Source organism: Nicotiana tabacum, chromosome 22, assembly GCF_000715075.1.
Source record: "Nicotiana tabacum cultivar K326 chromosome 22, ASM71507v2, whole genome shotgun sequence".
Lineage (NCBI taxonomy): Eukaryota > Viridiplantae > Streptophyta > Magnoliopsida > Solanales > Solanaceae > Nicotiana > Nicotiana tabacum.
In genome coordinates, this window is record NC_134101.1 from 7,572,573 (window position 1) to 7,597,448 (window position 24,876).

General features: G+C 35.4%; 2 protein-coding genes and 1 long non-coding RNA gene across 4 annotated transcripts; 2 read left to right on the forward strand and 1 right to left on the reverse strand.

Moving 5' to 3' along the window:
- The first annotated feature begins 7,955 nt into the window (after nucleotides 1–7,955).
- Nucleotides 7,956–8,777, forward strand: LOC142175699 (uncharacterized). The gene has a single exon (XM_075242677.1). It carries the CDS (start codon nucleotides 7,956–7,958, stop codon nucleotides 8,775–8,777), a length of 822 nt encoding a protein of 273 aa, XP_075098778.1.
- A 5,379-nt stretch (nucleotides 8,778–14,156) lies between these two features.
- Nucleotides 14,157–18,176, forward strand: LOC107824095 (peptidyl-prolyl cis-trans isomerase FKBP62-like). Its single transcript, NM_001326126.1, has 13 exons — nucleotides 14,157–14,334; nucleotides 14,883–14,969; nucleotides 15,764–16,024; nucleotides 16,114–16,188; nucleotides 16,271–16,351; nucleotides 16,439–16,633; nucleotides 16,721–16,819; nucleotides 16,929–17,104; nucleotides 17,204–17,326; nucleotides 17,442–17,588; nucleotides 17,698–17,825; nucleotides 17,921–18,041; nucleotides 18,126–18,176. The coding sequence occupies exons 1-13, from the start codon at nucleotides 14,157–14,159 to the stop codon at nucleotides 18,174–18,176; spliced, it is 1,722 nt and encodes a 573-aa protein (NP_001313055.1).
- A 1,420-nt stretch (nucleotides 18,177–19,596) lies between these two features.
- LOC107824097 (uncharacterized) lies at nucleotides 19,597–24,784 on the reverse strand. Of its 2 annotated transcripts, none has more exons than XR_001656783.2 (2): nucleotides 24,355–24,784; nucleotides 19,597–20,070 (listed from the first exon to the last, which is right to left on the reverse strand). It is a non-coding gene; the product is annotated as an uncharacterized LOC107824097 (long non-coding RNA). The 2 variants fall into 2 exon arrangements; XR_012705433.1 differs by having other exon boundaries at nucleotides 19,597–20,080.
- Nucleotides 24,785–24,876: the final 92 nt, after the last annotated feature.

The window sequence follows — 24,876 nt, forward strand, 5'->3', positions numbered from 1 at the left end:
GATAAAGTAGTTGAGTTGTAGATCGTGCTAGATATCATGTTTAGGCTTTGTGCCGGTATTGGTTGGACCGTCAGCGGTCATTTCTTGCTGTCATCTCACTAGTTTCATTTACTATTCCATACTCAGTCATGATCATGCATTTTTATATCATATCTCGGTCTCAGTTATTTATTGATTCATCATATCATTGTTCCGGGTTGTTTTCATGGCATTGTGGGCCCATGGTGAGACTAGAGAGGTTGATGACTGAGTGAGGCCGAGTACCTGGTTATGAGTGTCAGTTATGGGATTGGGTTGTACGCCGCAATGGTTATATTGATGATTATGATAGCGCTTGGGCTGTAGGAGCCCCTCTGGAGTCTATAACACACCCCCAGTGAGTGCGAATGATATTATTGAAGGATGGATTTCCCTGGACATGGATTTGTCCGAAGTACTTGATACCTGGAGATGGATTTCTCCACAGGGTTGGATTGCCCTTTTTCCTCGGTACTGGTGACTTATAGTCAGTGTTGTATATGTTCCGAGTTGGATTTCCCTGGGCCGGATGTCCATATACAGTACCGAGTGGTTGAATACTTGAGAGTGGAGCACATGGTGCATTTCATATAGTCTGTGCATTGGCATGTAGAGATAGTTGAGTTGTATACCTTACACTGTTCAGATCTATATTTCCTTTACTGTTTGAGCTGTATATTTGACTTGAAAACATGTCTACGTTTCTGCATATTTTTTTCTGTTATACCTGTTGAGGTTGAGTTTGTCACTACCTTTCAGTCCAAAGTTTGGACTTGTTATTTATTGAGTTAGTATACTCACGTTACTCCCTGCACCTCATGTGCATATCCAGGCGATACCGATCGTAGCGGCGGTTGCTGATTGAGGATCCTAGAGTTTTGGAGACTATCAAGGTAGCTGCACGGCGTTCGCGGGCCTTGACTCTCCTTCTTTATCTTTGTCGTACTTTCAGTTTATATCTCTAGACACTGTAGTAGACTCTATTTCTGATCTAGGCGCTCATGTACTCAGTGATACCCTCGTTTTGGGATGGATTATATTACTTTGGGATTTTCCTATGTTTCAAACAGTTTTTTTTTCTTTAATGTTAAATGCTTCCGTTAACGTTTTCAAACTTATTGTTGTTGGTGTTGGGTCGTTGAGTTGAGGCTGGCCTAGTTCCACGATAGGTGCCATCACGACGGTTGATTTTGGGTCGTGACAAAATCATTCTCACGGTATTGTTGTTGTAGCACTACATTTGAAGCGTGAAAAGTGGAAAATATTTTTTTCAATAAGTCCTCATCTGTGATAGAGTCTCCACATAATTTTAACAGAGAACTTACTTTGAAAATAATAGAATTATACTCACATACGATTTTAAAGTCTTACAACCTTAAATGTATCCACTCATACCGAGCTTTCGGTAATACCGTAAGTTTTCGGTGGTCATATTGATCATTCAAATTAATCTATAATTCAAGTGGATCTTTTACGGTTAAATATTGATGATGACGAACGAAAATCATGGCCTTCGCTTTATCCTGATTTGATGCTTCATTTCCTTGTATAATAGTATTTCTGAAACCTTTAGCGTTAACATGAATTTCAGCATCAAGGACCTGTGATAAATAATTATTCCTGATGATGTCAAGTGACACAAATTCAAATTTTGATAAATTTGACATAGTGAAAACTATCATAAAAGATAAATAAATTAGAGAAATAATTATATTAATAAACAATTAATGAAAAAATAATTAAAGGAAAAAGAAACGGAAATAGAGCTATATCATGTAAACAACCTACTATTTCATTTCATTCTGGCCATAAAGTGAAAACAAGATACTGTTTTATTTCACTTTATAGTTGTGATATATATGATAAATAAAATTGAACGTGACTAACATTATTTATATGTTCCACTACAATAAATATAAAGTAATTAAACCAATGTAAAGTTATTATTTGTCACTTCATTTCTCACGGTTCTTCAAAATGCCTTAAAGGTATGTTTTGATCTAGGAAGTCCATGGATATTATTAGTGTAATTAGTGGGTAGCTAGTTAGATAACTTTGAGGTCATCTGGGGCCCGTTTGGACATACAATTTGGTTGAAGATTTTTCCAAAAAAAAATTGTTTTTTTTAAAATCAACGTTTGTTCATAAAATTTTCAATTTTCACTTGAAGATGCATTTTGGAAATTTTCGAAAATTTGAAAAACTGCAAAAGGCTGTTTTTCAAAATTTTCACTCACAAAACTTCAAAAATAACCCAAACTAAAATTTATGTCCAAACACAACTCTAAATTTCAAATACCATTTTCACTTGAAAAAAATTTTCACCATATTTTCGAATTTTACATTTCTTATGTCCAAACGCCTACTAAGAGTTGAGCAACAAAGGAAATAGTTGTTTTATTACTGCAATGTACTTAAATTATTTAAGATACCCAAGAGCATAAGTAATTTATATATGATATGTACTGCCATAAACAAAATTAATATAATGATACATACCTTAATAAAATATGACTCAACTCAGCAGGGATAAGAATAAAATTAGAGTTTCGTGCTGCTAACATGTTATAAAATAAAAGTAATTGAATAAAACTTAAACCGGAAACAAAGATAGAAAAAAAGGAAATTTTCACTTCTTCTGGTGTGTTCTTTCATTGCCATTTACACCGCCTTTTATAGGCATAACATTTGAAGATTTACTATTGTAAAATAGTGCATAGGATGGACATAAAGTATGAGAGTCCATCCATAAGCTATTCACACACATGGGCATCCATATCTATAAACTACTCATAAAACTCCCCTTGTATGTCCATGTAGAAATAATATGCATCATATATATCATTATTATGCACCCATGTGCATGGCGAATTGAACGGTGCCCTGATTTAGCTTAGGTCACTGAAGACTCTGTCACTCATCAATCACTATTAAGGATCTCCTTGTGAATATCATCCCTATTTTTTTTTACATTTGCAACCCCTTTATAATCTCCTTTTCTTTTGTTTCTTCCTGGAAAAAAAATAAATTCAATGAACACCTTCTTTAAAAAAGCTTAATTATCATCAAATAATATACGCCCTATCTCCTAATTTATATGACACTCTTTTCTTTTTAATCACTCTAAAAAAGAATGACACATTATTTAATATCAATTTAACTTTAAACTTTATATTTTATTCTTAATGAGATGTTTTTAGCCACATAAATTTATATAGTTTATTTTAAACCATAATTTAAAAAGTCTTCATTTCATTCTTAAAGTTGTGTCCAGTTAACACTCTCGGGATAGTAGAAGAAACCAACAAAATCACCGCATCTCAATTGACTCCTCCAATTTTGATGTGTGTAAATCTGTTTTATGATATGAATATCAATAATTAGTTTCAATCTTCAAGAATATCAAGCATAGAAAGGAATGGTTACGTGCATTTCCTTACACCTAATCAATGCACCAGAAAATTAGCTATAGTTTTTTTATCTCACATATCCTATCAAACCAGACTTGGGCCTTTTTATACGAATAGGTAAAAATTGCACTGGCGCCCTATTTGGTCGCCCTCATTTAACTTATACTTATATTTTTAAAATTCTTTAACATATACACTAATTTTGACAACTTCAGATGCCTCCTCTTCTTCCTCCTAACCTATGCGCTCCTTTCTTCCTCATCTTCTTTTCCTCTTTTTCTTTTCTCTCTCAAACACATGAGACTTTGTATAAGTATTATTGATTGGATCTGTAAAGATTTTATTAAATCTTATCAACTACCATATTCTTTTTGAAGGACGAGTAAATAAAACTCCACAAGCTGGTTAAAGTAGGTGTGATTTGTGTCTTTCCCTAATCCATCCTTCTTAAACATGCAACAACAACTGACTACTACATGTCCTCTCTTCCAAGTTACCTGCCACAAGAATGGCACATACATGTGAAATTTATTATACACAATAGTTGCTCTCGCTATCTCTTGAAATTAGTTTACCCCTTGCATTATGATATCATCCGTAGGAAAATTGATAGAAAAAGGCTACAGAACTGAAAAATAAAAGATAGGAAAAATAACTTCAGAACATTATCAAAAAAATTAGTTAAAACTTCAACACAATTTGGCTTAAGTTATATTTTAAAGCCATCTAACTTCAAAGAAAGGAAGAACGCAACTTCAACTCTAAGACTACTGAAGTTTAGCAAATATAAAACAAAAATTTCAGCTCCTAGAATGCTGAAGTTCAGCAAATACAAAACAAAACTTCAGCTCCTAGAATGCTGAAGTTCAGCAGTTACAAAACAAAACTGCAGCTCCTAGAATGCTAAAGTTCAGCAATTACAAAATAAAACTTCAGCTCCTAGAATGCTGAAATTCAGCAATTACAAAACAAAAACTTCAACCAAAACATGTTGTAGTTTTATTGAACTGAAGTTTGCTATTGCACTATGAACTGAAGTTTGCATGATTGCCTTTGCAAGTCAGGCCAAACTTCAGGCAAAAATATCTGAAGTTTTACTTTGATAAGGCTACACTTCAGGAAAAATATTCTGAAGTTCAAACTTCAGACATAAATATTTGCTATTTCAGGCCCGTATGTCTGAAGTTACCCGAAAAGTGGGTACGCTTGCAATTTTTTTTTGCAAAACGGGTATAAGTTAAAATGTGACCCAAAATTGGGTATAAATGCAAATCCCCCAATTTAAACTTGTGGTGCAAGGCTTGAATTTTTGATCTTACCAAACGTTGACTTGGATATTTCATCGGCTACCTATTATCCACCATCAGTGCAAGTAACCAGTAACTCTTCTCGTCAAGAGAGGCAAATAGAAAAAAATCGCGTAACGTTTTGTCTTTATTGGGATCATAGAGGGAACATTACTATACCACCGCCATCATTGTAAAGAAGATGCAAATAAAAACATATTGACAAATTTTCTTTTGGTTACTCTTACTAACTTATAGCCTGTTTGGCCAAGTTATTTTTTGGGCCAAAAGTATTATTTTTTTGGCCAAAAGTGTTTTTGGCCAAAAATTAAGGTGTTTGGCCAAGCATTTGGAAGGGAAAAAAGTGCTTTTGAGGAGAAGCAGAAGTAGTTTTTGAGAAGCAGAAAAATATAGCTTTTATCCCAAAGCACTTTTCTGAGAATCACTTTTGAGAAAAATACACTTAGAAGCAGTTTTTAAAAGCTTGGTCAAACACTAATTACTGCTCAAAAGTAATTTTCAAATTAATTAGACAAACACAAAATGATTCTCACCAAAAGTACTATTTTGAAAAGAACTTTTGAAAAAAGTACTTCTCAAAATAAGCATATTTTAGAAGTCTGGCCAAATAGGCTATTACTGTGAAGGGTGACAACAATAAAGGACTTCAACCTTGTAAACATGAGAAAGATCAAGAAAGGAATTCCATGGACTGAGAATATTGAACACGGATAATTCTCAGTCTATGGAATCAGAGGCGGATTTACATGGAGGGGGTGGGGTACATGCACCCATGCTTCCCTCCCTAGGCTATGTATAAACAATACCAATTTTAAAATTATCTATATAAATATATTTGTGACCACCCATGCTTAATTGACTACCTTGGTGAGTTAGTAAGTTGGTGCTCTTGTGTACCCCTAGGTCAAGGGTTCGATCCCTGTCCCTTCACCTTTTCTATATTAAGTTTTGTTTTTAAGTTCCTTTTAGCTAAAAATATGGCCCACGTTTTTAGGAGAAATTTGGGTATATACTATCAAATCCCTAATTCCTAAAAACAAACTTCATAGTCTGTCTCCCTCTCAACTCTCTCTCTCTCTCTCTCTCTCTCTCTCTCTCTCTCTCTCTCTCTCTCTCTCTCTCTGTCCCTTCACCTTTTCTATATTAAATTTTTTTAAAAGTTTCTTTTGGCTAAAAATATGGCCCACATTTTTAGGAGAAATTTGGGTATATACTATCAAATCTCTAATTCCTAAAAATAAACTTCAAATCCCTAATTCTTAAAAATAAACTTCACAGTCTGTGAATGGATTCTTCAAGAAAGCAAGATTTCTTCTCCACGACCACGTTCCTTTAAAATTCTCAGCCTCATGTATCTAACTACTCTCTCCTTGCTCTGTATTTTAATTCTCTCGCTGCAGCTTTATTGAAGAAATTGCTCAAATCCAAATACAATTAAAGTGTATAAGTTCAAACATATATGTACAGAACTACAGATGCCTAATTTTTTTGCTATAACTTCTTCATTTGTTGACTGACATGCTTTAATATGATTGATTTGAATTTAACAATTTATTTGAATTAAGATACATTAAATAGAAGTGTGAATATTTAATTTTGTAGGAACGATCCATAAGATTAAAATGGATAGATATCTCACCAAGCCGAAAAATGGTGAACCAAGTTCTAGTGCTAGTTGGTCATCCATGAGTTCACAAATTGCTCCGAAAATTCAAAGAGAGACAAATCCTTCTCTACTTTCAAATGTGGATAAAGTGCTTGATTTGAAATCTTCTGAACCGGATCCCAAAGAAAGAATGCCAATTTCGGATTATGGTCCTAATATTCGAGATGAAGTGAGGAGATATTATATAAACAAAGGGCCTTGTCAACCGATTGGTCATGCCTTTCCTAAAACTAAGATTGGGAGTAAAATGCGTCAATTTAGTCCCACTTGGTTTAGGAGATCATATTCTCAATGGTTGCAGTATATCATAAAAGCAGATGCGACATTTTTTTTGTGTTGTTATTTATTCAAGAATAAACTTGAAAGTCGTGGAAATGCAGGGGATGCATTTACAAAAGATGATTTTAGGGGTTGGAACAAGGGTGTGGAAAGATTCAAAGCACATGTTGGTGAAGTAAATAGTATCCATCACAAATGCTTCAATAGGATACTAGATTTGAAAAATCAACGTCACTGATTCAATCTTCTTTTGATAGGCAAAGTGAAAAAGTAAAAGGTGATTACCGGATGCGCTTAAATGCCTCAATTGATGTGGTAAGGTTTCTTTTAATTTTGGGATTTTCATTTCGTGGACACGATGAAAGTGAAGAATCTGAATATAAAGGTGGCTTTCTTGAACTTTTGGAATGGCACTGAGATCGGCATCCGGATGTGGGAAGAATAATATTACACCATGCACCACAAAATGATATAATGATTTATCCAACAATTCAAAAGGAGATTGTGGAGGCTTGTGCTAAAGAAATAACTAAAGCTATCATTGAAGATTTGGATGGTGATTATTTTACAATATTGGTTGATGAATCAAAGGATGTCTCACATAAGGAGCAAATGGCCTTAATTTTGCGATATGTCAACAAAAGTGGAATGGTGATAGAGCGATTCTTGGGTATTGTCCACGCGGATGATACTTCTTACTCATCATTATAAAAAGTAATTTATTCTTTGCTTTTGGATCATTCATTAAGTAGATCCAAGATACGTAGACAGGGCTATGATAGAGCTAGTAATATGTAAGGAAAAATAAGTAGTCTCAAGTATTTAATTTTGCAAGATACTCCTTCTACATATTGTATTCACTGTTTTGCTCATCAATTGCAACTACCACTTGTAGCTCTTTCTAAAAAACATTCGGATGTGGATAATTTCTTTTATGTTGTTACTAATGTTTTGAATACTATTGGATCTTCATTTAAGCGCATGGAGTCACTTCGACAACATCAAGCAGATAAGTTGGAAGAGTTGCTTAAATTTGGAGAAGCCTATACGGGGCAAGGTTTGAATCAAGAACGTGGCCTCCAATGACCGGGTGATACTCGTTGGGGGTATCATTTTAAAACTTTGGACAATTTGATGGTTTTATTTCCTTCAATTATTAATGTGCTTAAAGATATGAAGCGTGACTGTCCATATCATCTTGATAGATTTGCAGCGGGAAATCTTTTGAGCCAGATTTAAGAATTTAGATTTATTTTTATGTTGCACTTAATATTTATGGTATTGTTATTTACAAATGAATTGAACAAAGCTTTACAAAAGATAGATCAGGATATTGTTAATGCTATGATAATGCTTGACCGTGCAAAGAAACGATTGCAAATGATGAGAGAAACTGAATGGAACTTCTTGTTGGATGAGGTGTGCTTATTTTGTAGTAAACATGATATTCTAATTCCCAAAATGGATGAAAACTATACTATAGGAAAGTCAAAGCGTAAGAGGTCCGAGTTTTCATATTTACATCACTTTCATGTGGAAGTGTTTTATACGGTTATTGATTTGAAACTTCAAGAGCTTAATGACTGTTTTGATGGTGTGACTACTGACTTACTACTTGGTATGGCCAGTTTGAATCCGGTTGATTCATTTGCTAATTTTGATAATGACAGGATAATGAAGTGGGCAGAGTATTATCCAAGTAAATTTGGTGATAACAAACTTCGAGAACTCGGTTTCCAACTTGATAGTTTTATTATCTATGCTCAAAAGAGTGATAGCAAATTTCTTAACCTAAAGGGGATTAAGGATTTTGCTAGAGTGATGATAGTGACAAAATTGGATCTTACTTGGCCACTTATTTATTTGCTTGTGAAGTTGACTTTGCTTATACCTGTTGCTACCGCAAGCGTGGAAAGAGTATTCTCATCAATGAAGTACATCAAAAATGATCTACGTAATAGGATGGATGATGATATTCTCAATGATTGTTTAGTTTGCTATATAGAGCGTAAGATATTTAAAACTGTAAGTAATGATGCTATTATCGACCGTTTTCAAAGTATGAAAACTCGTCGAGGACAATTACAAAGTGAATAATATTTTTTGCGAATATAATATTAATATATTTTGCTCGTGAAGTCGTGAACTTGTTATCACCATAAATTTTATATAATCGAACCAAACATTTATCTTAAAGATAATGGTGCACCCATATTCTTAAAATCCTGGATACGCCTCTGGTGGTAAAAGAGGATATGATGGAGGAGAACAATGTGCAAATTGGCCAACATGACAAATTTCCTCTGTAGGATGTCGTGATGACACCTAATTTCTTAGATTGGGTAAGCCTATCAATGCGTTATAACAATAGAAATCTGAAATAAATAATCTTCAAATTCACATAATTTCAACTCCCAAAACCCGGTAGGAATAAGTCACAAGCTTCTAAGAATTTATCCTCAATGTATCTATATATATCAGGGTCTAAGAAAAATAAGGAAGCAACAAAATAATGATAGAAGGGGACTCCGTAGTCTGCGGACGCTGACAGATATACCTCGAAGTCTCCACACACAAGTAGCTCACTGATGTCTGGGCTGGTAGAATGTACCTGAATCTGCACAAAAAAATATGTATAAGCGTAGTATGAGTATACCACAGCGGTACCCAGTAAGTGTCAAGCCTAACCTCGGTAGAGTAGTGACGAGGTCAGGTCAGGCCCTATTGGAATAATAAAAGACAAGGTGAAATGTTTAACAATATAATAAAAATGAAATGACAATGAAAATGAATCAAGTAAGTAGTATGTCACCAATTAACTACGCAAAATAATGGCAAATAATACCCCGTGAAAACAAAACAGAATTCTTTTCAACTTTAAGAAGATCACAACAATAATCAAAGGCAACTGCGGCCATAAATCAATATCAACAAGGGCACTTCCGAGTTACCACCTCGTAGTCCCAAATCATAAATAAATTCACAATATCTCATTTCCTTATATCAGCGCGGGAGCCTTCACATTTAATTTTAAAGAAAAATATTTTTTCGAAATAACATCCGCGTTTTAGCCACCCTTATCACGCCGCATGACTTCTAGTAGTTCCCCTACTAGCAACGCGCATCAAGCCACCCTTATCTCACCGCATGTGTTTCAACACACAGACCTTATACCACCGCATGCGTATCAATATCACAATATGTCACAATTTACACCTCAAGTGCCCAAATATTTTAATTTGCCAAAATAAACAACATCAATAATATTTTCCACAACGGGGAGCTCACGACTCAATCATAATGAGTACAAAAATCTCACAAAATAATCGGGAATTAAATAACTCAGCAAAAATAATATTTAAAAAAATTTAATACGCTGCCTCAGTTCCAAATTTAAAATATCAAATACTTCATATTAATAATATTTAAATTAAAGAAATTTCACCTTCAAATAATGCACAGAATAAAAGAAATCAAGTTTCAGCTAAACAGGTAAAAATAATTAGCAGGAGAAAGTCAAGCAAATTTAAAGTATATAAATCAGATCAATGATGGAGAATATAATAATATTTAATAATTTAATTAATATGCAACAGTGATCTACACAATTTAAAAATATAATCTTTCACATTTAGCCCGTGTACATACTCGTCACCTCGTATACACGACTTTCAACACATTTTAATAACCACATCAATACTAATCCTAGGGAAAATTTCCCCCACACAAGATTAGACAAGTCACTTACCTCGACTTGCTCCAATTTAATCAAGTAGTATGCCTTTTTCTCGATTTTCCGACTCCAATCGACTCGAATCTAGTCATAATTAATTCGATACAGTCAACAAAAATTATAGAATCAATTTCATAAGAAAATACTATATTTTTTAATAAAAATCTGAATCTAACTCAAAAAATATCGCCCGTGGGCCCACATCTCGGAATCCAGCGAAACTCACAAAATCCGACAACCCATTCAATTATGAGTCCAACCATACTAGTTCCACTCAAATCCGACTTCGAATCGACATTCAAATCCCAAAAAATTATTTTATAAAATTTCTACAAATTTTCATCTCAAAATACTAATTGGATGATGAAAACAATGATATATTCATGTATGTTAACCAAATATGAGTTAGAATCACTTACTCCGGTGAATTTCTTGAAAAATCCCACGAAAAATCGTCACAAACCGGGCTCTCTAGGTCCCAAAAATGAAATAATACCCTAGGCCTCGGTTATATAGTACATTTTCTGAACTCACCATGTGCGGTCCGCACAATTCCAAGTACGACCGCACATCCCAGCTCCTGCGGTCGCACAAAAATTGTGCGGCCGCACTCTCTTGGTGACAGCACTGCTAGGCTTTAGTATTTTGGCCATAACTTTCTTTACAAATGTCTAAATGATGACTTCTTTATCTTTCTGAAAACTAGACACGAAGGACTATAACTGTCATTTTTGAATCATCTCAAAATTCCTTATGGATCAAAAGATATAAGCTTCTGAAGTCGGACCATCGAATCTGAGAGTTCCTGAGTGCGGCCGCACACAAAATTATGCGGCCCGCATAATCCTCTGCGGACTGAAGTGCGGCCACACACAAAATTGTGTGGTCCGCATAATTTCCCTGAGGTCCTCACTTCCCTTTTGCCTCAGCTCTCCCAAAATGTGCGGTCCGCACTTCCAAAGACTCCCAGAACAATATGTCAAAACCTATCAAATCAAGTCAGATTAACCTCAAATTTTGCACACAAGTCATAAATGACATAACTGAGCTATGAAAATTTTCAGAACTGGATTACGATCCCGATATCAAAAAGTCAACTCCCCTGTCAAACTTCCAAACTTAAATTTCCTATTTTAGCCATTTCAAGCCTAATTTAACTACGGACTTCCAAATAAATATCCGAACACATTTCTAAACCCAAAATTACCATACAGAGCTGTTGGAATCATCAAAATTTTATTCCGGGGTCATTTGCACATAAATCGGCATCCGGTCACTATTTGAACTTAAGTTTTAAAACTTGGAACTAAGTATTCCAATTCATTTCAAAACCTCACTGAACCTAAACCAATTTCTCCGGCAAATCATATATCAGTTATAAAGTACAGAATGAGCAGTAAATAGGAGAATGGGGCTATAACTTTTAAAATGACTGGCCGGATCGTTACAACAATGTGATGCAATTGTTGTGGCTACGGTCTTAATATATAACGAGAGACTGGGGGATACATATAGAAAGATTCTTTTTTAATGCAAAAACATTTATTGCAACATAGTGAAAAGAAAAAGAAAGTGGCATTTGGGTGTGTTTGGTATAACGGAAAATGTTTTCCATGGAGAAAATATTTTCTTGAAAAACAAGTAGTAATCTTACTCATTTTCTGGTGTTTGGTACGCAAGTTAAGGAAAACAACTTCTCAAGAATATTCATAAATAATTTAGATACAATAAACATGAAGTCATAAACTTTTGAACCAACAACCTTCCGAACCCACAAATTTCATAAACTTTCGAACCCGTAAACTCTAATTTCTAAACTCGCAACCTTCCAAACACATAAACCTCTGAACTCATAATTTTGGAACTCGTAAAATTTCGAACCTGTAAACTGAAAAATGAAAAACCAGAACTGAAAATATAAGAAAATAAAAAATAAAAAATTACGGGTAAGGGGGTGGTGGTACAGAAAAACAAAAAAATAGAAAATTAAAAATAACAAAAAAAGGTTGGGGGGGGGGGTGAGGGGTTGGAGTGGGTGGGTGACGTAGAAAAATGAAAAAAATAGAAAATTGAAGTTGGAGGGGGTGGGATTAGATGCGAGGATAGGTGGAGTTTTTGTAAAATGTTTTTCTAACTTTTTCTAGGGAAAATTTTCCTCCAATTTCAAGAAAATGTGATATCTAGAAAAATATTTTTCAAACTATTTCGTGCAATCAAACAATGAAAAATGAAAAAATATTTTCCGGAAAATGTTTTCCGTCAATACCAAAACACCCTTTCTCCTTTATTGCAAAGGACTAAATAAATATAGTCCTTTTTTATTTATGGGAAGGAAATCATGATTGTTACATGGAGCTTACCATTTTTTCTCTTCTTTAAATAGACTTTTAAATCCTAACCTCTGTGTGGAAAATCAAGTAAAACGGTGAAAGTTATTTTTTCCTAAATAATTTTATTTGATATAAATGCCAAACTCCCTTCGAGAAATTTCAAACATTATTTTACGGGTATAATTAAACATTAAAAATAAGTAGTTTAATATTTTTAAAATTCGTCCGTAAGAAAAATTATTTTATTCACAAATTTATTTTACTTGAAACTTTAAAGCAAATCATATGTAAACTTCGAATGGGATGATCTTTTATGGTCAGTTATAATTTGCATAAATAAAGTAATTTTGCAAAATTTTGTGCAAGTGACCATATTACAAAAAATATTTTGTTGTAATGAAGCATAAAACTGATTTCGCCAGTTGTCATTAACTTCTATTAGTAATGAGTTTAAAAGGTACATTTTAATTAATTGAAGGTCAAATATCTTTGCTAAAAATCAACATAGGAGCTAAAGTTGAAATAAAGCTATTACAAAACTGACCACTATATTCCCAATTAGTAATGATCAATTTATGTGGCAAATTAATGATTGAATTAATTAAAAATTTACATTACAATTATTTCCCCACACAAATTTCCAAATGGACCGATTGAATTTTATTTGTAAAAATAGCACGAACTAATTAGTTTTTGGACTGGTAATTGAAACCAGCGTTTGCAAAATCATTGAAAAATAGTCACTATTTTGCTGCAACACGAAAAGTTACAGCATAATGTATTGGAGATTGATGCACCTGTGTATGAACTTCTAGCATATTATGCTCGAACTCCAGCATATTATGCTGGAAGTTCACATGTAAAAAATCCGAATTTCAATATATTATGCTGTAATATTTTTTATATTTTGAATAATATTTTTATTCATATTTATTTTTATATGAAAAGTGGCTAAATTTCGATTAATTTTGAAACTGTAGCTATTTTTCAATTAACACTCGTAAATCTGGCTATTTATTAATTTCGCCCATTTTATTTCTTCCCCGACCCGTTTTTTAAGTCGCCCGAACTCAACCTCATTCGCTACACACGTGTCTCTAACTTTAAAGAGCAGCCGTTAGATCAATTAGAATCGTACAAGCAGTGGTCCCCACAATTATCTGAAGTCTAAACTAAATATATAATTAGTTAACAAAATTGAAGATATCTGGAAGCATCCTGACCCTTCGTCACGACTCACGCTAAAGCTCATTCTAAAACCTTAGAACACTCTAGAACCTAAACCCCCTTTTTTTTACACCATTTAAGCCTCCCCATCTTCTCCCTTCACAACAACGCCATTATTTGCTTCACTGAGTTCGATTCTCTGTTTCTCTCAATTTATTGTAATTGCATTTTGTATTTGACGGAAGAATGGAAGAGGATTTTGATATTCCACCGGCAGAAGGAATGGACGAGGATATGGATCTCCCCGATGACCCGATAATGAAAGTCGGCGAGGAAAAGGAAATCGGAAATCAAGGTTTGAAGAAGAAGCTTGTTAAGGAAGGTGAAGGATGGGAAACTCCTGAGGCTGGCGATGAAGTTGAAGGTAAATAATTAACTGCAGTTGTATTTTGTAATGCCAAAAAATCAGATTTTTTTTCAAGTTAATGTGTTATTTGTCCTCAAAATGAAGTCGAAGCTAATTTATTGCATTAGTATGATCTGCAGTTCCAAAAAGACCTGATTCTTTTCATGTTAATGTGTTTTTTGTGCTCACAATGCTCTTTGTATTAAATCATAATTTATTAAAATGGATTTATTAGTTGCAATTGTATTATTTGCCATGCTAGAACACTGAAGTTGTTCATGTTAATGTTTATTTGCGCTCGCAAGTCATCGGATTAATTCCGAGCTCATTGCTATGGATTTTGGATTAATTAAGTTGTAATTGTTTGATCTAACTTGCTATAAATCTGAATTAGTTCAATTTATTGTGTTTTTCTGCACTTACAAGGATATTTGGATTAATTTTAGCTCATTGCTATGGTATTTGGATGAATTAGTTCCAACTGTATCATCTACCTTGCCATAAGTTTGAATTTGTTCGTGCTATTGTGTTGTTTGAGCTCACGTGGTTTTTGCATTAACTGTCAGTTCATTACACTGGTACTCTGCTTGATGGAACCAAGTTCGATTCCAGTCGCGATAGGGGGGACCCGTTCAAGTTCACTCTTGGTCAAGGTTAGTGAAAGTTTCCTTAACTCTTTTTTTTTTTTTTTTTTTTTTGTAGTTGCTGGTTAATGGTCGGTGAGTAATTGTCATTTGATATAATAAATGAATTTTATTTGCAAGATGCGGCATGTTTATGTTGCATTTACTGTATTATGAAGCCAGAAAATGCGCCAGTTGAACTGTTAGAGATATTATGAGTTCAAGGGACCTGTTCTATTCCAGAGCCTCTAAATTGCTATAAAAGACAAATCGCTAAGACATTTTCTATCATTGAAGTGAAAGAGGCTTGATCATAGCAGAATGTGCATAGGGGTTTTATTGAAGCGGAGTTCATATATGGTAACCTGTAAAGCCTGTCCTCAATTTTATAATGGAATGCAGGATCTTTTTAGCTTGTTAAATAGGTCTGAACTTTACGACAGTAAAATTTTGATAAATGAAAATCTGAAAATGCAGTGACGGTGATTCATTAACACTTTTATAGCTTCCTCCGCGATTGGTTTTCATGTTTCTGTAAAAGATGATTGTAATGGACGATTCTAGCATGTCAAGTTAGATCTCAATTATCATCCTCAATCCTAGATATTAAGGGTTGAGACGACTGATGGTTATTAAAGAATGTAAACCGATAGTGGATTTGTTTGAAATTGAATTGTATATGAAATCCTATTAACACCAAGAAAATACAGAATTCTTCATTATGAGCAAGTCTCTGATGTGTAGGTAATTAGCTTTTCCATTAGATGAGAAAGGTTTTTCTTCAAGCTAAAGCTGACATACTGATTTTTTCCAACTTATAATAGGACAAGTAATTAAAGGATGGGATCAAGGTATAAAGACCATGAAGAAAGGTGAAAATGCTATTTTCACTATTCCTCCGGAGCTGGCTTATGGAGAGAGTGGTTCTCCTCCAACTATCCCACCAAATGCCACTCTGCAATTTGATGTTGAATTGCTATCATGGGTGAGCGTAAAAGACATTTGTAAGGACGGTGGAATTTTCAAGAAGATCCTTGCAGAGGGAGAGAAATGGGAAAACCCAAAGGATTTTGACGAAGTACTAGGTATGTTTTATCATTTTCAATTCAGAGGGGTCTAAGCTTATATCTTTTTGGAACATGGATTAAGCATTTTCTTTTGCCTCATAATTTAGTCAAGTACGAAGCTCTGCTCGAAAATGGCACGGTGGTGGGAAAATCAGATGGTGTGGAGTTCACTGTTCAAGATGGTAATCTTTGACTTCATATGCCCTGCAATGTTTTATTAGGTAAAATAATGCAGTTTGTGCTCTGACATCCTTAATGGAACAGGTTATTTCTGCCCTGCTCTTGCTAAGGCTGTGAAAACTATGAAGAAAGGTGAAAAGGTCCAGTTGACAGTGAAGCCACAGTGTAAGCGACGCTTGCTGATAAGTGACTTTTGTAGTCGTTTTCCAATAAGAGGGATCTCATTAACATGTCTGATTTCTTTTGCTACAGATGGCTTTGGAGAGAAAGGAAAACCAGCCTCGAGTGATGGAGGAGCAGTCCCGTCTAATGCCACACTACAAATCAACTTGGAGTTGGTCTCGTGGAAAATTGTTTCAAGTGTTACTGATGACAAGAAAGTAGTAAAGAAGATCTTGAAAGAAGGGGAAGGATATGAGAAACCCAATGAAGGAGCTGTAGTTAAATGTAAGTCACGGGAAAATCTTAATAGTTTGTGCTTGTAAGATGCATGAATACTCTGATATGACAGTTGTTTCGGTTTACATATTGCAGTAAAACTGATCGGCAAGCTGCAAGATGGCACAGTCTTCATAAAGAAGGGCCATGATGGGGAAAATGAAGATGAACTTTTTGAGTTTAAGACAGATGAAGGTATGACTTCCAATACATTGTTATCTCTCCGGAGATCATTGCTTTGTGATTTTCACTGTTCTATTATTCTTTGACTAGTATTGATTGAGCTCTGATTTACCCTGAACAGAGCAAGTTATAGATGGGCTAGATAGAGCTGTAATGACAATGAAGAAGGGTGAAGTGGCACTGCTTACAATTGCACCCGAATATGCCTTTGGTTCTTCTGAGTCAAAGCAAGATTTAGCTGTTATTCCTCCTAATTCAACCGTGCATTATGAGGTTGAACTTGTTTCCTTTGTCAAGGTATGTGATGTTTTCTTTCTTTTTATTTTCCAACTGTTAGCTATTTGGCAATGTGTCTGGATCTATATGTATATCATATTCTCTCATTGGTGCCTGTAGGACAAGGAATCATGGGATATGAATACTCCTGAGAAAATTGAGGCTGCTGGCAAGAAGAAAGAAGAAGGGAATGCACTGTTTAAGGCTGGTAAATACACAAGAGCATCTAAGAGATACGAGAAGGTAGATATTTAGCTTTTACAGTAGTTCGGAGCAAGATTACTGGGTCTTTATTCTCTCAAGCAGCGGGAAGCTATGTCTGCCTGGTTTGCCTAACTGTACAATTTAATAAATGCAGGCTGCCAAATTCATCGAGTATGATACTTCCTTCAGTGAGGAGGAGAAGAAACAGTCTAAAGCGTTGAAAATCAGTTGCAACTTGAATAATGCTGCTTGCAAGTTGAAATTGAAAGACTACAAGCAGGCTGAGAAACTGTGTACCAAGGTATTAGAACTTGAAACGCAGAAATCATCCCCCTCCCCTTCCCTAAAAACTTATTCTTGTATAGAGTCTATGCTTTGTTTTTCTCACTGATGGTGTGTGAGTGCTGCAGGTGTTGGAACTGGAGAGCACCAATGTGAAAGCTCTTTACCGCAGAGCTCAAGCATATATGAACATGGCTGATCTGGATCTGGCTGAATTTGACATTAAGAAAGCTCTCGAGATTGATCCTAACAACAGGTATATAACCAAGTTTACTGTAACACTATGCCCCATGCATGTATCATATCTGTCAGTCATGGTGCTGAAGCTTGTTACTCTTTTATGATGTGAAGGGATGTGAAGCTTGAATACAAAGCTCTGAAGGATAAAGTCAAGGAATTCAATAAGAAGGACGCGAAGTTCTATGGAAACATGTTTGCCAAGTTAAATAAGCTGGAAACGGCAAATTCATCTGTAAGTTTCAGACTATATAACCCCTTGACTTGGTGCAGCTTTACCTCTTGTTCTATTATTGACTCGTGACATTGTGTTGTGCAGAAATCTGCTCCCAAGGAACCAGAACCGATGAGCATAGATAGCAAGGCATAACTTGACTTAGACATGAGACATCACATAAAAGAATCATCATTATTTTCTGGCATAGCGATAGTTTCCATGAGATGATGAGCTTTGATATGTGTAATCGAGTCGTTATAGTGGACATTAGGAAAAAGTGTTTGCTGAATAAGCTGACTGAGATTTCGGACTTTGTATTGGTTATTTCGGATATTAAGTGGATCCTCCTGTAATAGTTTTTTTAGGTGAATCGGGCATCTTTCGTGTTCCATAAGTTATTTGTTGTTGTGTTAATCATTTAATTAAGTGAAGTAATGAAATTAATTTGGATGGAGGTAAAAAACCGGTTCATTCACCTGTTGATTCATGAACCGCAAGCAAAGATGCTGGCAACTGGTTGGATCAACAGCTGATAACATGCATATTTAAGCGTCGGCTGAAGAGTCGGACCAACTGTAAAAACGCTTGTCCCTCATTGCTGTTTAAGAATGTAGAATTCTGCACCTCAAGCCATACAATGTATTAGCAATGTAAAGTTTTACATAGAATTACGTATGGAATCTATCAAATGAGTCCTTAGAGAATGATAATCTTCATTAATATTAGAACAGTTATACACTAGTAAGAAGAGTTACCCCGTACAATTTGTATAAGATTTAAACTTGATACCTCTTAGGATCTAGATCTCAGCAATGAGACTTGCATTCAGCAAAGAGTACTTTCACGTCAATTTTAAGTCACAAAACACCTTTTCTTCTTAAAATATATTGTTATATTGGCAACTCAACAAGTTAGGAGCTCAAATTGCTAAATAGAAATATTTCTATCTAGGATAGTACAATGAATTCATGATTGACGCATAATCATAAGATGTAACCTTATTATCACACTAGTTTGCATCCTTATTTCCTATTTTATCAAAAGCCAACTACTCTTAAAAAGTGACTCCTTTTCCACTTTCAAACGACGGGTTAAGAAGTAGTAATTGTTTTTTTTGGTTATCCTTATCAGAGAGTTTCAGTCTCTATTCAAATGCATTATTGATTATTGTAAAAGGAAGAAATGTTTAAATTTGCAATTGAACTATACGAAATTGTCTAACTTTGCTCTCAATGGTCAAATGAGACCACGCCTTTAGCAAAATAACTCAAATATTCCCTCTGTCCTAGTCTAAGTATCGTGCTTTTCTCTATAGTTTGTCTCAAAAAGAATATTGTAATTTTTATTAGAAATAATTTAACTTTAAACTTTTTAATTTATTCTTTATGAGATAATTATAACTTTATAAATCTCTATGACTTGTATTAAAATACAAGTTTTAATTATTATTTTTTCATAAATTCAGTAGATAGTACAGAGGGCCAATGGAGAAAAGGATATATATGAAACTTTGTTAGATTCGTGTATCCGAATCTATTTGTGAAATGAAATGAACAAAACCTAGCTTGAGAGAGAGAGAAGCGGTCTGTTTTTTTATTTCATGAAAAGCTAAGAGCTAAAAATGAATTGAGTTCCTTTACATTCTAGAATGTCCCATTTCTTATTGTTGGACCCGGGTATTGTATATTTGGACTCACTTATACATCTTTTTCTTACAGCTACAAAGCTACAGAATTTATAAAGGAGAATATACAACTGGGCATATCCCTTATTGGGCCTACATGACTGATCCATGATATGGTTAACACCCCACCCCCAAGCCGAAGAACACTCCAAGCTTGCCAAGGAGAGAATGATGAAGAGGGCCCTGAAGGGATTTGGTCAGATTGTCAACAAGTTGTGCAGAGGATGAAACATGCTGAAGAGAAATCAGCCCAGAGTGAAGACAATCCCTCACATAATGACAATCAATATCAATTTGCTTTGTGTGCTCATGAAAGATGGGGTTCTTGGCAATATGAAGGGCTGCCTGGCTGTCGCAAAGTACCTGAACATGACTAGAAATCACCAAACCAAGATTAACAAATAAACGAACAAGCCAAGAAATCTCAGCGACAACCTTTAGCAAGGCTCTATATTCTGCCTCAGCAGAAGAGAAATAGTGGGATGCTTCTTACTCTTCCAAGAGATAGGAGAGCTCCCAAAAGTGATATAATAACCAGTTATTGACCTTATGGACTGGGCACATGCAGCCCAGTCAGAATCAGAGAAAGCCAAGAGAGACATCAGAGGAAGAGAAGATGAGAATGCCCAAACGAGTGTCGTTCATCAAATATCTAAGTACATGCAACACAGCCAACATATGAGGAACCTGTGGAGCCTGAAGAAACTGGCTTAAGTGTTGGACTAAAAATGCTATATCTGGTCTGGTGTGCTGCAAAAAATTCAATTTTCCCAGGAGTCTTCTTCATGCTCTACCAATGTGGCAGTGAGTTTGGTTGAGCTCTCAATAGGGGTAACCACAGGTGTGAAGTGCTGACAATGAAATTCTTCAAGCGAATCAGTGACAAACTTGGTCTGAGTCATCAAATACCCCTGTGGGATCTTACTGAACTCCAAACCCAAGAAATAATGAATGGAGCCAAGGTCTTTAATTTTGAACCGAGCATCCAGAAAAGATTTCAAATCATCAAGTTCAAAAATATTATCCCCATCCAATAAAATATCATCCACAAAGACTGCCAAGGCAGTCAAAGATTCACCAGTGGACTTGGTGAAAAAGGAATTGTCATTCTTACTTGAAGAGTAGTCCCGAGATAACAAAGCTCCAGACAATTTTGAAAACCATTGTCTAAAAGCCTGTTTGAGATCATATAATGATTTCTTGAGTTAATATACCAATGGGGAAGAGGAAGAAGAAGGAGAAGAAACCTGAAGGCCAAGGGGAATTTTCATTTAGACCTGTTCATGGAGATCACCATGAAGGAATGCATTATTCACATCAAGTTGGTAGACAATCCAATTCTTCTTGGCAGCCAAGGAAAGAAGGCATTTAATAGTAGTGTAATCAATCCCTTCTTTTGTGTATCCCCTCTAATAACTAATCTAGCTTTATATCTCTCAATGGAACCATCAGACTTTTGTTTAATCTTGTAAACCCATTTGCAAGAAATATGTTTCTTATGAGGGGGAAATGGAATGATATCCCAAGTGTTGTTTGCTTCAAGAGCCTGAAATTCTTTAAGCATAGCTTCTTGCCAAGCAGGGTGTGAGGCAGCCTGTTGGTAAAACTGAGGTTCGTGCAAGTGTAGCGTAGCAGTTGAAACCTTGGAGTTGTCAGAAACAGAAGGAAAAGAGGCAGAAGAGCAGATATAATCTTTCAAATAAGTAGGCTGGTGAGACACTCTAGTAGACTTTCTAATAGGTGGTGCAGACGTACTGAAAACAGGATAAGAAAGACATGGAGGTGAAGGTGTAGAAGGAGAAGGGCAAGGATGAGCAGAGGGTGAGAAAGGAGACATAGGAGCAGGAGCAGAGCGTAGAGAGAGAAAAAGAGAATAAGTTGATGTTGAAGTAGAAGGGAAAAGAACAGGTGGAGAAGGAGTGACATGATCAATGGGGGAATAAGGAAAAGTAGATGGAGAAAAGGAAGAGAAATAGGGAAAAATATGTTCATGAAGCACATCATCTCTAGAAAAGAAAATAGAATGATTGGAGAGGTTTAGAAGCCTATATCCTTTCTTACCACAAGAATAACCTAAGAAAACATAAGCATTAGCTCTGGACTGAAATTTGTCTCTCCTAGTTTTGGGAGTGGTGGCAAAGCAAAGGCATCCAAAAGATTTCATATGGTCATATGTGGGAGATACACCATGCAATTTTTCATAGGGTAAGGAGTTATTTAGAACAAAGGAAGGCAATCTGTTAATTATATATGTGGTTGTCAAAACACAATCACCCCAATATTTTGTTGGAAGCTTGGATTGAAAAAGTAAGGCCCTGGATATTTCTAGGAGGTGTTTATGTTTTCGCTCTACCACTCCATTTTGTTGTGGTGTGTGTGGAATAGTAGTTTGATGTAATATCCCATTTTCAGTGAAGAAAACTGAAGCTTCATAACTGCCCCCTAGTTCAAAAGCATTATCATAGCTGAAAGTTTGGACAGAGGAATTAAAGTGGACTTTGACCATGGAGGTAAATGCCTTTATAATAGTCAGGGCATTGCTTTTGCAAGAAAGCAAATTTGTCCATGTAACCCTAGTGAAGTCATCCACTAGAGTGATAAAATATCTAAAACCATGATATGTTATAGTATGGTAAGGGCCCCATATATCTATATGAATCAATTGAAATGGGGTAGTTAAATGAATGTGACTTTCAGGGAAGGACAACCTTTGTTGTCTGGCCATAGGACAAATTGAGCAAATGAAAGATTGTTTATGAGAAATCAAATGAGATAACCAAGGGATAGATTTCATTTTGTGATAAGGCACGTGACCAAGTCTTTGATGCCAAAACCAATCCATTTTATTAACAACATAAGATGGATTACAAGAGGGACTAGGGGATGTGGGAGAATCATAACTACATACAATACTAGAAGAAATAGTAGAAACAGGTGGAACTACAGGGACAAATGGAACAGCTAGAAACAAACGTTGAATGTGTAGGCATGTTGGGAAGAAGAAAGTAGAGTCCGCGTGCTGCCTTACCAATTTTCAGTGGCCTCTTCAGAGAAGGGCCATGTAAGAAGCAACAGAAACTGGTAAATATAGCAATGCATTTTCACTGAGAAAGAAGTTGATGAATAGAAATAAGATTGAATTAAAAAGATGAAACTAAAAGTACATTATGTAAAATTATATCTTGTCTAAGATGTAAAGACCCAGTAGAAATTACTTTCACTTTATATTAATTTGGTAATGTTATCAAATAGGGAGAGGTTAGAGGTTGAATATTGGGTAAAAAATATTTGTGTGGGGTCATATGATTAGTGGCACCTGAATCGACAATCCAAGGACTTCTACTAACTGAGCAAACAAACAATGAATAACAGATTGTACTTCAGAAAGATGGCACATACATGCAAAATTGGCAAAACCAAATTGTTCTGCAGAAGAGAAAGATTGAATACAGTTGGGTGAAACTTGTGCTTGTTGAAGAAGTATCACAAGGTGTTGGTATTGCTCCTTGCTAAGGCCAAAAGCTGCAGAATCAGAAGAATTTGTAGGACTAGCAAGTATGCCAGCATTAGGTTCCTCAACTTGGGCACATGCAACAACTCTTTTATTCTTAGTAAACTTAAATTCAGCTGGAAAACCATGTAGCCTATAATACTTGTCCACAGTATGCCCATGCTTCTTGCAGTACTTGCAAGAGACAGAAGAAGATTGCCATTTAGAGTCAAAACTGACCTTCTGGTTGTAGAATTTATTAGGGGGTTGAGGGATGCTGGAAGAAACAGAGAAAGATGCTGCAGAATCACCACAGAACTCAGGAGGTGTAGATTTTACTTCCTTCTGACTTTCATCTTGTTATAGGAGGGAGTATGCCTTACTAATGGAGGGAAGGGGGCTCATCAGTAAAATACTACTCTTGACAGTAGAGTATGAATCATTCAACCCACTGATAAACTGAAACATGTGTTGGTGTTCTATGAATTTTGGAAGTGCACCACAAGAACGGGTTGGTCCAACATAGGCATATGTGAGTTCATCCCATAAGCTTCTCATTTTGGTGAAATAACTAGCTATGTCAGAAGCACCCTGAGAAGATGCACTAATTTCTCTTTGAATTTGTATATATCTGGACCCATTCGATTGACCATACTATCATTAATGTCCTGCCAAACCTCTTTGGCAGTAGGAAAACACATAACACTGATTGCAAGTTTTCTGGTTAAGGAGTTGATAATCAGGGCCTTTACCATATCATTGCAACGCTACCAGAAAGGATAATAAGGAGAATCAGTATGTGGTTGGGCTATTTTACCCTTGATTAATCCCAATTTATTCTTAGCGGAGAGAGAGGTCAGCATACTATTGCACCAATGAACGAAACCAGTACCATTGAAAGGAATGGTCACTAATTGACTACCGGGACTGTCAGACGGGTGAACATAGAAAGGGTGGGAGGGATCTACTGTAAATTCGACGAAACCCCCGGAGTTCGTAGAACTAGTGGTACTCATGTTGAAGCAAACGAGAATTCACAAATACGACAATGAACTATAACTAGTACAACAAATTACCACAAACCCCTAGTAATTTGGGGAAGAAGACCAAACTTTTATCAAATTTGAGCATACAAATGAAAAATGAAGAATTTTTACCAGATATTTTTGTCAAATAGTGAAAGAGAAAGGACCTCTGAGTGTTGAAGGAGAGAAAACACGAAAAATCCCCAAAAATTTCACCATCTGAGAAGAAACCTCGGAACATAAAACTTTAAAAACTTCGGCGAAGGGTACAATCGGACGATAGCTGGTGACGAGATGGATCTATTCCATTGCTATGAAACTTTGTTAGATTCGTATGTCCGAATCTATTTGTGAAATGAAATGAACAAAACCTAGCTTGAGAGAGAGAGAAACAATCTGTTTTTTTATTTCATGAAAAGCTAAGAGCTAAAAATGAATTGAGTTCCTTTACATTATAGTGTGTCCCATTTCTTATTGTTGGACCCGGGTATTGTACATTTGGACTCACTTATACATCTTTTTCTTACAGCTACAAAGCTACCGAATTTATAAAGGAGAATATATAATGGGCCTATCCCCTATTGGGCCTACATGACTGATCCATGATATGGTTAACAAACTTTTGTCTGGTATAGAGATGCAAGATACATGAGC